We start from the raw sequence: 17,008 nt of genomic DNA on the forward strand, positions 1-17,008 counted from the left end.
TGTCAATGATACCGTTCAGTTTCCCTCTAGAGAAGATGCCAGAAAGCTCAGAGCCAATTTATGGACCCTTATTTTATAGGAACATAGAATCTTGTGTATTTCGTATATTAACCTTAGGACACTATATTTTGTATACCAACCTCACATCACACCCTTATTTACCCTTTAGTTCTCTAGTATTGTGGTGCTGCTGTCATTGTAGCATATATACTTACATTGTACACTTTCAGTCTTCATGGGAACATAGCAGGGTATAAAAGTACATCAGCCAGTTAGCTAATGCGTTCAAAAAACTTAAAGGGGATTATATGCTAGGCCTATGCTGAAGCCTGGGGATCAAAATGGCGAATGAGACAGACTGGATTCTAAAGGTCAGGAAACTGAAAGTTAACAGATGAAAGAGACAAACAAGAATAAGACAGTAGTAAAAACATTTATGCAGGGCAAGCACTCCTCTGGGGGAACACAAATGTCTAAGACAGCTGGAAAGGCTTCCTGAATGAACTGCTAACCTATGCTGAGACCTACAGGCTAGTAGGAAGGGCTGTGCCCTCATAGGGAAGGTTTTGGAGTACTGCGCACTCTGGGAGTGGGAAGCAGTTCAGGAAGGCAAGGAGAAAAAGGAAGACAAAGGAGATAAGAGAGAGGCCAGAAGGGGTAAGCATGGGCCAGGTCATGAAGGTCTGGTAGACCCCGTTAAAAGAAAGTAAGTTTAACCCTGCAGCATTGTTAAACCCCAGACAAGTTTCAGCTAGAAGCTGACACAATGAGATCTGCACTATAACATTTACTGAGTGCTTCCTCTTTTCTGGGTACTATGCTAAGTGCTTTATACACTGCACTGAATCCTTATAAGAGTTCTATAAAGTAAGCACTGTTGTTGTTCCATTTTACAGAGGATGAAACTAAGGGTCACTGAGGGACACACTGCTCATTCGGGTGATGCCAGGATTCTAACCCAGGTCTTTGGACTCCAGAGCCAGAACACCTCACTTAGCGTGCTGCCTCCCTCACTCAGAAAAAGGCCTGAAGTTCCAGTTCAATGTGGAAAAAGGCCTGGTTAAGGCAAGCCCAGAACTAGGAAGCCCTGCTGAGCCACTGTATGAGAATTCAGGGGAGATATGATGGCAGTGAGAAGGAAAAGAGTGAACTTAAGAGACAAAGAAGAGACAGAACCCAAAGGCACTGGTTGGGATTTCACTGTCTGCGAGAAAAGGGGGCTGGTCCAAGAATGACACCCAGACTGTAACTGGAGTAAGTGAGTCAATGATGCATACTGGTGAAGGCAAAGGCTCCCCAGCTCTGCCATTTCACAGGTGGAAACCCTGAACTGTTATTGAACTTCTCTTGTCTGGGCTTCCTTATGCATGAAACGAAGATGGTAATAAAACCTCCTCTAAGAATTAAATGACTGAGTTCACGTGAAGCACTCAGAACACTCCTGGTATGTAAGTACTCCATCTTAGCCATTATTACTATTATCTTCATAACACCACCAGCATTATGTGCTGTGGGGCGTACAGGAGGAAAAGCTGTTTAGGGGAAAATGACAAGTTCAATTTTCAACACTGAAGATGAAGTGCCTGTAGCACCTCCAAAGTGACAAAGGTCACACGTATGGCTCTGCACGAAGGAAGGGCTTTATGAACAGAAAACTCAGAAGCCATAAGCTTATGTTTAATCATTTAAGCCACCAACCTGAGTGACATGGCCTGGGAGAATGTGTGCAGTGAGAGAACAAAGGAACCCAAGAGAGCCTTGTGAAGAACATAGATACTGAATGGACACAGAAGTAGGAGGAACCTGCAGACGAGTCTTGAGAAGTGGCCAGAGATGCAGGAGAAAAAAATGAGAAGCCCAGAGGGGAAGAGTATTTCAACAAGAACAACAGTATCAGCTGTCACTAAGAGGGGTCATAAGATAGAGACAGAAAGGTATTCGGTGGGGGGCCTGGGTGGCTCAGTGGGTTAAAGCCTCTGCCTTCAGCTCAGGTCATGATCCCAGGGTCCTGGGATCGAGCCCCGCATCGGGCTCTCTGCTGTGCAGCGAGCCTGCTTCCCTTCCTCTCTCTCTGCCTGCCTCTCTGCCTACTTGTGATCTCTGTCAAATAAATAATAAATTAAAAAAAAAAAAAAAGAAGAAAGGTATTCAGTGGATTTAGAAATAAAATATTTGCCCTAATGGTCTAGGTGACATGACCACTGCTGTCCTTTTAACAAATTAAGAAGTAAAATGTATTAGAGCAGATATTAGTAAAAGGTCCTTTCTGTTGAGCCTTATTAGAGAGGAAAAAGAAAGATACTCAGTTCAGACTGACTGCCAACTGGGGAAAATAGGAATGGACTCTTACAAGAAGATCATTAAAGGAAGAACAGTATTCAGCAGTTAAAGAAAAGAGCAAAAGCACTACAGATTTTAACCTGGACAGACTTAACCAAAGGCAAAATTCAGAAGGCATTAAGGCACAGTCAAGAATAGTCAATTAATTCAAATAGGCTGGCTCACATGGCATGAAGGGGGTTCTGAGTGGTAAAATTTTGAAAGTAGATTGGAACCATATTATAGAAAGTTCTGATCAAGGAATATGGAAGTGCTGCAAATGTTTAAATGACTTTCCTCCCTGGAAAATGCCAATTATTCTTTAATTCTCAGCTCATATGCCACCTCTTCAGTGTCCCTTTAGGTAAAGACAAACTAACCTTTCTATATGTCCTCAAGACGCTTTGTATTCCTATCTCTTATGACACTGCATTACGATTCTTTTCTAAACCTTAAACAGGAATGGGCTGTGTCTTCGTATCTCAGCAGGCCAAACAATATATGTCCCCCCAAAACCATTTACCAAATAAATAAACACATACACAGTTTCGTTAGAGTGGTACATTATGAACACTGACTGAGAGCTGAATGCAGTATGGCTTAGCAAAGAAGAAACCAGAGGCCGACCAGTCAGAAAGCCAGGAAGTAAAGAGGAGAAGTAGTGGGAGCCCATCCATTCAGGCCACTGTGAAAACACAGGAAGGGGGGAGATGTCTCTCTAATGACCACTGCCATGTCTCTCTAATGACCAACATTAATAGAATTTGGTGGCCAAATGAAATAGGACAGAATAAGAATAAAATTTTTAAAACCTTAAAAAAAATGTATACTCTTTGACTTAGTCATTAGATTTGGAAATATATCCCAAGGGAAGAATTACAGAGATTTATGCATACTTTGGTATTATTTATAAGGGTGGTAAATTGGAAGCAGTTTTAACTTGGAACAACAGAGGACTAGTTTAATAAATAGTGGTCCTTCTATCTGATAACATGAATATATTAACATATAAAAATTATTCAAGGATAATGAGAAAACATTAACATAAGTTAAAAAGATTTCTAAAACAAAATATATGATGATTTAATTTTGTTTACTATATATGAATACATGTGGAAAAACACAAGAAGAGTTTATCAAAAAGTATGCACCAGTATTTCTGAGAAGTAACTGACCAGACTATGGGTACCTTTTTCTGCTTTATAATTAATTTCCTAATCTTTAATTAAAAATATATTGTTTTTATGATAAATATCCCATTTTTATAGAATGAGAAATATCAGGTCATTTGGCTATTTTTTTTTTTTTTTTGGAGACTTGGTGGCAAGAAAGAAAAAAACAGAACCACAATTTTAAAGGACAGATAGTATGAGTGTTATGTTTCTTTGTTTTGCTTTAAGAATTACAGAAATGGCGGGGGAGCCAGTAAATATAGGAGCCAGAAAAATAAAGGACGTGCTTTACTTTAAAAAGGAAACACTTGATATATTTATCCGTTTAAACAAAATGCACAGTATAAGCCAAGGATACCAGGGAGAAGTCTTGGAAAGGGAAAAGAAAAAGAAAAAAAAAACCATAAAGATTACATTTTTGAAGCACTTGGCATAGAAAAACTGTTAACTTACTACACAGTGGGAAGAACATGGGCTTTGGCATCGAAGAGAGCGGAGCTGAAACCATGCAGCACTCAGCAGCCATGTGACCCTGGGCAATTTGCTAAAATGTGTCTGTCTCCTCAGGGCTGGCTAAAATGTGTCTGTCTCCTCAGGGCTGGCATGGGGCAAAGTATCGCCTAATGCAGTCATAAAAATGAAGGGGTCTGTAGGACAGTGACTAGTGGGGTAGCTAAGAGCTCAGTACCCTACTTTCAAACTTTGATTCACGCAGCAGGTCTCAGCCCAGACCTCAGCATCTGTGTTCTAAACAGCTCCCTGGGTGTTAGCACCGCATGGGCAGGGTAGAGAAGCACGTGAATGACACAGCATCTGGCATGTGATAGGTACTGGTTAGATGGTGGTTTCTATGTACAGAGCATAGGGCTTCCATCACTTCTCATTAAAGCTACCAAGACTTTTTTTCATTAATACGATGCCAAGATCTACCCTAAATGAGCAGCTTGGATTTTTTGCTATGAAAGAATTAAAATGAATAAAGAAAACAAAAGAAATGCAATTAAAGATCTAAAGGCATATCACGACATTCAGAGGTTTGACCTGAGAGGCTCCAAAGGTCTTTGACATGAAGTCAGATATAATTTTGCTGAAACAAACTTAAATCCTTTCTGCTTCGTGATGTGTGGGACCAAGTCCCTTAGTTGATCCACGTGCTTCCTACTGATCAGTATAATTTATGTTTGTTGTGTTCTATTCATCACTGTAAATAGATAAAAGCTTTGTTCTCTGTAAAACAATCTCAACTGCTCTGCTACAGAGATATTTGCAAATTTGGGGAAACAGAAAAGGTTTCAGAAAACATTCTAGCAAATGTCAGAGAGCTACTTTATAATTACATTTTTTTTTAACGTAAGGGAAAGGTCTTATCCTTTTTCATAGTTTTCAGCAATAAAAAGTCACATGAAAAAGTCAGAGTGCATGGCATTTAATGCACCCAATATTTCAATAGTCTGTCTGTCTGCCTTTCTTCCTGGCCTCCTAAAATATGCCAGTTGTTAGGAAGGTCACTGAAATGAAGTCCTGGGGGAGGCTCATCAACGAGGATAAAGGCAGTGTCAGCCACAGGGAGTGGAGGCTTGTGCTGGCCATCTTTGGTCCCTCACTAGAACATTTTCTACGGGCAAGTCATGCTTACTCATGCACTAAGCAAAAAGTCCAAGAAATTAAAACTGTCCGAAAACACTGAGCTATCTACGGTATACTGCTTTTACTGTCTAGGCAATTGCCAACTTTTTTGGAGCAAATGAGAACTACTGTAGACCAAAATGAGAGAGCCAAACACAGGACTACCAGATACTATAGGTAACCCAGGGTCCAGTGAACAATTCTCTCTCCCTGAATACAGACTCAAGAGTTTGATCAGATACGCTGATCAAAACTACCTAGTGGGAGTTTATTTTTCCCTTAGCGACTAGCCCTGTATCCCTGTATCCCCTAGATTAGTAAAACAAAGCATCTTTTATATTCAGACTTTGGGCCTATGAGCTAAACACAGATTAAATATGGATTATTTTAGGGGTACCTAGGTGGCTCAGTCAGTTAAGTGTCTGCTTTTGGCTCAGGTCATGATCTCAGGGTCCTGGAATCAAGCCCCACAGCCGCCTCCCTGCTCAGCAGGGAGTCTGCTTCTCTCTCTCCCCTGCCCCTCCCCCCACTCATGTTTTCTCTCTCTCTCTCTCTCTAATAAGTAAGTAAAATATTTTAAAAAGAAGTTAACATATGGATTATTTTACTTGGAATTAAAAATTCCAAAACTTAAGTATATCGATATGATGTTTCAGAGCCTTAACATATGAGATGATTTGCCTGAAATGACATCAGCTAGAAATGTATGACTAAAAAGATGATATTTGGGGGTAGAAGGTAAGTTTTTCAACAATGGCTCAAAGAGCCTTCTTAACTATTGTCTGTTATTCTACAGTACAAGTCTTCAGCTCGATCGCATTCATTGTGCCTGTTTACTGCTCAGCCTCCTACTGCCCCAAAGTTCATGCCCTCTCTTGTACTCTTCCTACCCTGCCCTCAGCCATCATTGCTTCTGCTTATCCAAATCACACATAGTCTTCAACATCCAAGGGAGATGGAGCTTCTTAAAGAACTGAAGTGTTTCAGCACTGTCTGATATCTCTTTAGTGAATACTCCTATGATTATTCAGCAAAACATTTATATATAAAATTTAGCATGTCATTGTATTGTATAGTCCCATTTTGTTTTGGATTTTTCCATGTGTATTCTTATCTACCCATGAAGACTATAAACTTCTTGTAGGCAAGCTCATATTTTAAACAAGACATACCCTCAAACAAATATGAGGTGTTTTATTCTCACCCCCAACCACTTCAACCTAACTTCGTTGTTTCAAATGTACACATCTGTGCTGCCTAATGGTGAAAGTAATTATTGCATGGTTAAAGCTCAGTGATTGCTTATAAAACATTTAACAATATCAAGCAATGGTGGGACCAAATCTTTATTTAAAATCAAAGAAGAGTAAAGCTATCATTAAAAATGATGAAGAACCAGACATGATGATGACATAATTAATTTTTGGTGAGAATATATTACAAAAGTTTAAAATTATGTGATAAATTTATTATAGCTGTCAATTAAAAAAAAAAACTTTCATATAAAAGCCTTTTTTCCTCTAAGTTAGAAAATTCCTTTTGTGAGGCACCTGGGTGGCTCAGTGGTTAAGCATCTGCTCAGGTCATGATGCCAGGGTCCTGGGATCGAGCCCTATACTGGGATCCCAGCTCAGCAAGGAGTCTGCTTCTTCCCTCTGAGTCTCCCCCTGCCTTGTGTTGTCTCTCTCACTCACTCTGTCCCTCAAATAAATAAAATCTTGAAAAAAAAAAAAAAAAAAAAAGGAAAAGAAATTCCTTTTGGGTTTGGCTAATCTAATAGTGAAAAACCTTACATAATCATACTGAAAAGTTAGACGCACACCTGAAATCATCTGTGACCTTGATCTATCAGTGTAATATACGCTAAGGGGAACATGCTAGGACACTATGCTTGTCTTATTTTTTCAAATAAGAGAAAATATTTAATTCAACTCATACTGATTGGGTCACTATGTGCAGAACATTCCATACCCTTACAAAGGTTATGATCTAATATAAGTATAAAGCAAGTACATTAATGGTGAAATTTAAGGTACTCGGGATAAATTTCTTGCAGTTACTACTACAGAAATGACACATCTGTATAATGTTATATAATGGGTGCACTGTTTCAGGAAAAGTGTGGGTTTTCTAAATGTTCTTAATCTCAGGGAAATATATTCTGAACAGAGGCACAGAAGCTACTTTCATTTTGCATTTTCATTTACTGGGTCTTTCCCGGTAAGACTTCATCCTTAGCTTCTTGATGTCTTAAACTTCTCATGAGCCCATTAGTGCTGACTGGCAAACAGATGTCAGAAACACTGACTTGAGTTGTATGCGTGAGCAGTGAAGATGTTACTTTATGATAAATCATTTCAATATATGGTCTTTAGGATTCCACTGGAATAATTTATTTACAAGGGTCATTTGTTTTAACAGCTTCTTTTTCCTATAACTTGAGTATCTAAAGTAGATCTCAGGGACCTAAAGGTCAGAAAGTTGGGTTTGGTCCTTTCTGAGGCTTCAGTTTCTTTTCTAGGAATGGTACTCTGGACGCAATAGTTTCTAAGGTCCTCTTCACCTCTGACCCTTGATGACACTTTGTATGTTCACTTGACACCAGCCCCCGCTCCTGGTGAGTGGGGCTGACCTTGACTCTCCAACTGATGCCTCCTTAGGTGTGCCTGATACCCTAATCTTAGGCAGAACCATAACCTCCTCCTTTGGGACCACCATCCCTCCACGATCTGGCCACTTAGCTCCTTTTTTTTTTTTTTTTTCCTTTTTAAAGCTCTTTTTTGAGGAAAACCAACCAGTTTACTATTGTTACAAAAGTGCTTTATGATTTGGAGATTGTTAACTAAAATCATACTACAAATACAAGAGGCACCAAGTTAGAGTAGAAAGAGCACGGGATATTCAATCAGAGGAACCAGATTCCAGTAACTCTGACAAGCTTCCTCACCTCAGTTTCTGCTTCAGTTTTACCCTACAAGTTCATTATTAGTAACAGTAACTACCATGCATGGTTCTTGTCAGGATTAATTGACCTTATGCATATAAAATACTTAGCACAATGCCTGGTACTTAGTAAAGGCTCAATAAATATTAGCTGTTACTACTATTATAATCATAATAATCCTATTTCTTTATGATAGTGTATAATATATTCTACTTTTCTAACTGAAGTAAATAGAATCATCTACTGTGGTTCTCTTTTTTTACTGATATGGGGGGGTGGAATCAGTGGGGTGGAGGTGGGGGTGGGGTGGAAAGAGCTGCCAGTTCTAGCAGGAAAAATTACACACTGTGGTTGTTGACTAGTATTTTGAGTGATGATGACTAAGTAACACACATTCCCCGAAGTTATAAATCAACTTGCTTCTAAAATATCTTCCAGATTTTAGAACAGAGAGGTCTATAGATACATCCTTATCCACGATAAGATAATCTAGTATCCTGCCTACATTTAGGAAGATCTTTATTAGTAAAAGATGTGTTCCAATAGCATGCTTGTGTTTACAGAGAAATCTAGTAGATGAATGTGTTCCATGATGTCAGAAATACCTTTAAAGAAATCATTAAATACTATAAGCTATCAGATTAGTGAGAAAATAGAAAACATATTGTTGAACAAGAAGGGTGAGCCTAAGCTGGATGCCACAGTTAAGTGGTACCACATTAAAAAACAACAACAACAACAAAATACACTCCTTCAATGTCTCAGTGCCTCCCTGACCCATCCCACAGGCAGGAAGAACTATGTTCTTCAGGGGCTTCACTGGGTAGAGGGACACTCAGTATTCACAGGCAATAAGACCATCAAGCCCACATGTCCATTTCATACTGGTTATGACCACAGAATTTCAAGAGCAAGCCAAACTAATAGGGATAACGTTTTCCATTTACTCTAGCAATGCAATTTTGGATTGACTATACATTTTTTGTAAATCATGGGTATTTAGTTGTAAAGGTGTTTCAGCCTGGCCCAGTTCATTGAGGTTGTACTTTGTATCTTAAAGTACATTAAACCCTAAAGGAACAACACTGATGCTACTTAGAGAAAGACCCAAGAACTTCACAGCTTTTCTTACATAAGGAAGTGCAACTTTCTTTTTATGACAATGTAGCAGTTATCAGAGGAGGGTGACAATTTGACATAAATGTCATCAGCATACAGTATGGCTTGGTAGAAATCAGAGTGGAGAGCACAAACACGCAAAAAAAAAAGATTTTTCTTGCACTAGGTGACTCTGGGCTTTAAATCATTCTTATAAAATTAGTAACACTTCAGCATGTTTCTGGATAGTTCCTTTTCCATATATATTCATATATGTTTTTTGTCTCAACGTATGTATGAAGCAATATATAAACATACAAATAAGAGGTATACTTTTACTAAAAAATATGAAAATGTACATGTTTAAATGGATGTGATACCACCAACAGCACCACCTCGTCCCGACATGCCTGTCAACAGACACTGCTCTTGAGGAAGTGTGTGTGGCAGGACGAGCTACAAACTGGGCACAGAAGAATGCCGTTCTCTCCCTCATCTCCAGAAATTTACTAACCTCCCTGGATGCCAGTTCTGCTTAACTAGAAAACAGAGGTAGTATCTGCCTTCCTACTAACCAGAATCATTTGTTGGAGTAAGTGGAATAAAAATTCAAAAATACTTTTTAAGCTATACAGAGCAACAGCATAGTATTAAGATACTTTCGAGAAAGTTTTGGTGCTTTGAGAAAAATTTAAAAATGGAATGATAGTCTATCTCTGTCTATTCTGAGAGGAAAAAAATATGTTAAGGATATCTCTGACATTTCTAAAGAATACATAATAAGACATTTTAGCTCATGGGGTCAACTTCGTATAAGAACAAAGTATCTTCTATCTTGAGAAAAAAGCCATACTTTGTAAAATTTTGAAGGGCTACATACAAAGTTTACAATTATTGCCACTTAACATAAAAACATAGCCTTCTGAGACGGGTGCTTACCTTCTCTTAGACGTTCTACCACAAAAGTAAAGCCTGTAGTTCTTGGGTGTAAGACGTACTCATATTTCGGAAGTCCATTCTTTTCAGCAAACTCATTACTTCGAGCCTTGCTGTTTTCTAAACAAAACAAAAGACTATAAGAAGCCATAAAATAAGGGAATGTAAGTGAGATAAGAAAATAGTGGAAAATTTTTTTGATAAAATGGCAGTTAATTCATCTATAATTACTTAATGTAACATATAGGAGTTGATTGAGAAGATATAAACACTTTGGTTCCTAACAAAGATCACAGAGTTTTTGGAATTTTGAAATTTTTATAATAAAGTATTAATAGGACTTTTTATAACTGTTTCCTGAAATTCATATTGAAATTTTTAAAATTATTTAAGGGATTTCATAAAGTAGTCAATGTACAACAAAAACTGAAATACAAATCAAATGTGAATAAACTAAAATTTTCATAAAGTAGTCTTCGCATAATAAAAAGTGAAATACTAAAAGATGCTAATAAAACTAAGATACTAATAAAATGTAAGGACCAGGACAACCAGAAAAGGTAAGTAGCCAATATATCAAATGTATCAACTCAACAATTTTTTTTAACCCAGTAATTTAGGGCTTCAATGCAAAGTGAAATGTCTGCCTTGCTCAGGCACACAGCATGCTAATATTACTAACCAAAACCACTCCCCAACAGAATGGGCACATGATTAGCACATCATGTACAAACATCTGAACATGGTTTGGCTGAATATAGTTACAGAGTCAAGTATATGTTCCAATTGCTGGCAAAAACTTCTTTTTCCATTCCATGAGGTAACTTTATAAGTTCCAAGAAGAACCAAACCCATTATTCAGCAAATATATTTGGAAAAAGTAGTGTTCAGAAATTTGGCCTCAACTGCTGGGAGAGATCATGAAATACCTTCTGATGACAGCAGATGTTAGAATCTGCAACTCTCAGCTGCATCCTGAAATTTACAGCCTATTCCAAGTCACAAGAAAAAAAAACTTTCTCTATATAAACCCAACCTTCTTAGGAATAAATTTAAGATCACGGAGTCCTCAAACCTCAAAAAACCATATATGGATGCCACAACACTAAAATATTCAAAGAATATGCCTCTAAAAGGTGCCGTACTATTGTTTAATTGAAGGACTGAGAATTAAAGAACTAAATAGTCATAGTCCCCGGCAAAAGTACAGGCTGTAAACATGAAAAAAGGAACAGCTCCTCTCATGTTCACTTGAGGAGAATATCCTGGACATGGGACTCCAAAACAGTATTTGATAGACAGCTAGAAGGCCCTTCCACGGAATGAGGAATCCTAGGGACATGACAAAGATAAGCAGTTAACTACTCTTCAGTTTCCTCTTCCAGTTCATCACAGCCTTTAGGGATCTGAAGACAAAACTGAACGCTGCTGTAGAATGGGCACACAAGTACTAAAAACATACAGTCCCAATGTGGGGAGGTAGAGATAATAATGAGAAACACAGAGACACAGAGTCTTCCTCCTATCCCCGCTTCATCCACCCATCCCCAGACTCTGATTATTAGACTGCTCTAGCCTCCGTCCTTCTGACCACAGCCTCCTGTCCTGCCAGCTCACTACTGCTAACACTCCAGTGCCGGCACTCCATCTGCTCTGAAGACAGCACTGGCCATTCTGTGTTCTCCAATCAGCTAGGCATGTTTTCACTTTAGGGTCTGTGCAGATGTTCTTTCCCCTACCCAGAATGCCTTGTATCCAGACACCTGCAACATTTTCTGCTTTGTTCAATTAGTCTCTACTTAACACAGAAATTTAAGGGGCTTCTTTTAACCACCTTATATAAAAGAGTACTCTGTGCTCTATCTACTCCTCTCCCCGTCCTTTTCTTGCTTTATTTCTCCGCACAGCATTTATGAATATTTGACCCATTTTTGTTAACTGACGGGCGTTGTTACTCTCTTTCCTCATAGAATATAAGCTTCATGAAAGTAGGGGCTTTGTTTTATATATAAAGCTTCAGGGCATTCATTTATTACATTTATTAAATGAAGTTTTATATACAAGAGTGCTTAATTACAAGTATTATTACAATTGTTAAAACCCAGAAAAGCTTTGCTTTCCCAATCACAGAAACAGAACTCAAAATTATAGTATACCGATGGTTACGATCAAGTTTATGTATCAAACTAGCATAGTCAGAGTACCCAGATAGTTGGGTCAAACATTAGTCTAGATGTTCTGTGAAGGTATTTTTCAATGAGATTATTTAAATCAGAAGACTTTATATAAACAAATTACTCTCCATAATGCGAGTGAGTCACATCTGATCACCTGAAGGCTTAAACAGAAAAAGACTAAGCTCCTCCAGCAATTAAGAATTCTGTACCAGACCGCCTCCTGACTCAAACTGTTACTCTTCCCTGGGTCCCCAGCCTGCTAACTTAACCTGCAGATTTTTGACTTGCCACGCCTCCACAATCATATGAACCAACTCCTTAAAATAAATCCTCAGCTCCCATCTCAATTTCTCTCACTCAAACTCTCCACACACAGACAAGTACACACACACACATATATGCACACACATCCCATTGATTCTGTTTTTGCTAGACAACCCTACCTAATAAACCAATATAATCTAGAACTGCCCACCCTTCGAAACATATGTTTTGTAAGAATAAATAGTGGTAGGAAAGATAATATAACACTAAGTGCAAAGAAATGTATAATTGTTTTTTATAACTGTTTAAAACTGTATGTGTGTGCTTATGCACATGTGTGTGTGCACGCCTGCATGCATCTGTGATCAAATGATCAAACAGCAATGGGCCAAATTTTTAATAGTGTCTGTTTATGGGCAGTGGAATTACAGCAACTTTTGTGCTCTTTTCTATGTTTCTAAATTTCCCAAGTTCACATATAAGACTTCCATAGCCCCCCCCAAAAATTAAACCAACAATAGCATATAAAGATAAAATATATGTAAAGTCATATTTAAACACACTACTTTGAAAATATGCAAGCAAGTTGGACTCAGAATTTAAAAGAGGGTTACAGAACATTAAAAATCCCAAGTTTCAAGTTAACTGTGGTAAAACTAAAACACCCTTGAATTAATAAAGATAATCATTTATCCCAGATTAAAACTACCTGTATAATCCTGTTTAAAACAAAAACAAAAACGAAACCTTTTGAAAGCTTCAGGATCTGTTTTCTCTAGTTGGCAAACAATCTAGCTTTCGAAAGTTGGCTTTAAAATGTAAATACCATTTTAACTTAAAAAATATGCAACTACATCATGTAATGGTGAGTATTCTGGACCCTGAAAATATGCCACTAGAGGTTAAGTTCATCATGTAAAAAAGACACTTGAGGAAAAAAATAGACTGAAAAAACTTTTAAATATAAATTTTAGAGGCTTTGAAGAGCTAATATATAAACATTTTAACACTCATATACCAAAAAGTAGCAGTAATCCAGAGCTTTTTTCCCATTAGCTATTAATTACTAAATAACATCCAAAGGTGTCATTCTTTAGTGTCTGCTTTGGCATTCACAAATATCAATCCATCTATCATCTCAGTAAATTACTTTCTATAATACAGCTGGTATTTCAGCAGCCAAATTTAAGTATTATATATTCTTTGGTAATAAAAGATTTAAATACAGCTGTCTGTCCGTCAGAACTTCCTAGTGATAGTTGAGCTCTAGGAATCAATTAATTTATAACCTATATTTTCAAGCTTAAACAATATGCAGCCAATATTATCCTCAGTATTATCCTCTGTGATCCAACTACTTTTAGAATCCTCACTATAAAAATCAAACCTATAGAGTAAGCATATACTTTAGTACATCATATTATTCAATAAAAATTGCCATGATTCATTTAGTTCAGTTCCATGTATAACGGTTTAGACAAAAAGTTCTTCCTTGTATCAATGGTAAATGTAAGGGCCTATTTATCCAGAGCGGCTCCACCTCGGTTGAACAGCCATTTTGTTGTTTATGCAGTAAAACTTAAACTGACCCTACCCACCCACCCCCAGGGGGCTTACTTAAAAGCAAGTCCGGGAAACCAGGGAAACCAGTAAAATCTGGTCAACCAGTCCCTGATAACAGAGCCCAAATACAAGGGCAGGTCAGGTCAGGTGGAGATAACAGCCCTAATGCAGGGATGAGTCGCGCCAGGTGGAGACATCCAATCAGTGGGGCGCGCATACTGTCTCCTGAGCTACCAAGGAGTGTGAGCCCCGCCTTTTGGGTGCCATTTCTGACCAAGGTGATAGGCTAATTCAAACAGCTACTAGGGGGTGAACTGTAATTCAATTGGCCACTCGTGAGGAACCTAGCCTGACTATGCAGCTTTCTCTGTGTGTTACAATCTCATTGGCCACCTATGTGTGGCCAGGCTCAACCACATGGCCTTTGCTCTATCAAAGTTAGTCTGTAAGGCAGGGAGGGGTCGCCTTCTCTGTAAGAGGCGGCCCCAAACGGTCGTCAGTTTGACTCTCAGTGCCTGGCGAGAAATAAAGCTTTGCTTCACCTTCGCTTTGTATCAGTCTCATTCCTTTGACCATGGACCTAACAGTAAATGTTTCCCAAAATACCTCAATTTTCCTCAGTTGCAGAGTATGGCTTAGTTACCCATTCACTTAAATAGTTGTGTAGTTGTATTTTTCACCTTGAACTCTTTGTAGGTACTGGGTTCCATAAATTATTATGTACACACAGTGAACTGGTATGTTCTCCCCTCTGAAGCTCTAAGGGTTGCCCTTCTCAGTAGCTCTCAGTTGCCTCCATCTGGTAATGAGGATTTGGAAGACAAGTTCATGTACTAGCCCTCCATACTATTGTGATTTTTTTTTTTAAGATTTTATTTATTTATTTATTTATTTGACAGAAAGAGACATAGCGGGGGAGGGAACACAAGCAATGTGAGTGGGAGGCGGAGAACAGAGCCTAGTGGGGGTGCTTAATCCCAGGATCCTGAGATCATGACATGAGCTAAAGGCAGTTAACTGCTTAATGACTGAGCCACCCAGGCACCCCTATTTGCAATTTTTAGACGTCAGTTCTACCCTCCTTCAGTCTGTCTTCTCTTGTACAGCAGGCCTTTATCTACCAGATCCTTCTCAAATTCTGCTGTATCTTTCTTGAAGTAAGCAGGGAATTAACAGTTTTAGAATTTTGATCTTTTGAGTTGGATCCCACAGAACTGCTTCCTGTCCAAGCTTACCCCACCCTGCCAGTATTCAACCACAACACTTCTTCAATCTGTCTTAAATTCCAGACTGCAAGGGCCAGCTTCACTCGCAGGAACGACCCGTGTTTTAAAAAAAAAGTGTGAGAACCACTGATTAAGGATAAAAGACTATATTTCCTTTTTAATTTTTAAAGAATTCCTTGAGATCCAGTGGCATCTTGGCATATATATATATATATATATATATATATATATATAGTTTAATATCTAGGAAGGTAGAAAAGTCTTAAATATGTCCTCTTGTGTCCTCTCCACAATTCAGTGGAGGCTGAATTTTCTTGAGGACAGGACAAAGCCTTTCCTGCTTAATTAGAGATAAGGCTTTAAAATACCCAGAGAAAGGCAACATAATAACTTAAAACAACAATAAATGAAACTGGTAACTATTATACCCTTTTCTTTTCTTTTTTTTTTTTTTTTAAGATTTTATTTATTTTTTTGACAGAGAGATCACAAGTAGGCAGAGAGGCAGGCAGAGAGAGAAGGAGAAGCAGGCTCCCCGCTGAGCAGAGAGCCCGATGTAGGGCTCAATTCCAGGACCCTGAGATCATGACCTGAGCCAAAGGCAAAGGCTTAACCCACTGAGCCACCCAGGTGCCCCTATTATACCCTTTTCTTATGTAAAAGAAGTTGAGAAAAAAGGGTCTAATGGATATATTTGTATCCTAAAAGAGGACAGAGAAAATACGGAACAGGAAGGGGATTTTTTTTTTTTTTTAATTTATTTGACAGAGAGATCACAAGTAGGCAGAGAGTCAGGCAGACAGAGAGGGAGAGGCAGGCTCCCAGCAGAGCAGAGAGCCCCATGCGGACCTCTATCCCAAGACCCTGAGATCATGACCTGAGCTGAAGGCAGAGGCTTAACCCACTGAGTCACCCAGGTGCCCAGGAAGGGAATTTTAAAATGACACTTTGTTTTTCGTAAGATTTCACTGGCTATTTGGGGGTTTAATTTTGTGGCTCCATAAAAATTATAAGAAATTATATAAAAGTAAAAGGCTGACACTTATATAATGTGACTTAAAATATAAAGCTCTAGGATGGCAAGTGTGAATAATAATGACCTCTTGGAGTTGCCCATCATAAAGTCTATGGTCTGGAAACCAGGAATTCTAGGTTCTGGTGGGCTACTGATTCAGACTGAATGACTTAGTGGTGGACCATTAAGACCATTCATCTTACCGGTTTCACTGATTTCATCTGAAGAACAGAAGTTTAGACTAAGTGATTCCTAAGTTCCTTCATGTTTTAAAATTCTGTGATTTGACCCCAGGCTACCCACCTGTGAAATCAGTCCCTTCTGGGAATAGGAGGAGTTGCAGTGGTTCACGGATATCACAAAAATAATCAATTATGTCTTCAAAATGGCTCTGGTCATCCTTCCATTTCCTATGAATGAAGATATAGGCAGCAGCCTGCATGGCCCAACCTAGAATCAATTTAACAAGCATTTACATATAATTTTATTGTTAATATCCACATATTATTGAATTTTTCAATTTTTTATCATGAATTATCTATTATCCTAATAAGGATCTCATGATATACCTTAAATTCAGCACTGATCTTTGGTTAAGTAACACATACACCAGAAAATATTCTTGTTAAATTCATGGGTTTGTAAAATTCTCAAAACCTCTTTTCAAG

At 38.3% G+C, this 17,008-nt stretch overlaps 1 protein-coding gene across 2 annotated transcripts in view; it reads right to left on the reverse strand.

Moving 5' to 3' along the window:
* LCLAT1 (lysocardiolipin acyltransferase 1) overlaps positions 1-17,008 on the reverse strand; it is a 184,043-nt gene that overhangs the window by 63,898 nt on the left and 103,137 nt on the right. For both annotated transcript variants that reach the window (XM_044261824.1, XM_044261825.1), the window contains 2 exons: positions 16,644-16,790; positions 10,099-10,215 (listed from right to left, as the gene is read on the reverse strand). In XM_044261824.1, coding sequence (XP_044117759.1) covers positions 10,099-10,215; positions 16,644-16,790 — 264 coding nt within the window. The remainder of the gene's footprint in view (positions 1-10,098; positions 10,216-16,643; positions 16,791-17,008) is intronic.

The sequence above is a fragment of the Neovison vison genome, chromosome 8, assembly GCF_020171115.1.
Source record: "Neovison vison isolate M4711 chromosome 8, ASM_NN_V1, whole genome shotgun sequence".
NCBI classification, from domain to species: domain Eukaryota; kingdom Metazoa; phylum Chordata; class Mammalia; order Carnivora; family Mustelidae; genus Neogale; species Neogale vison.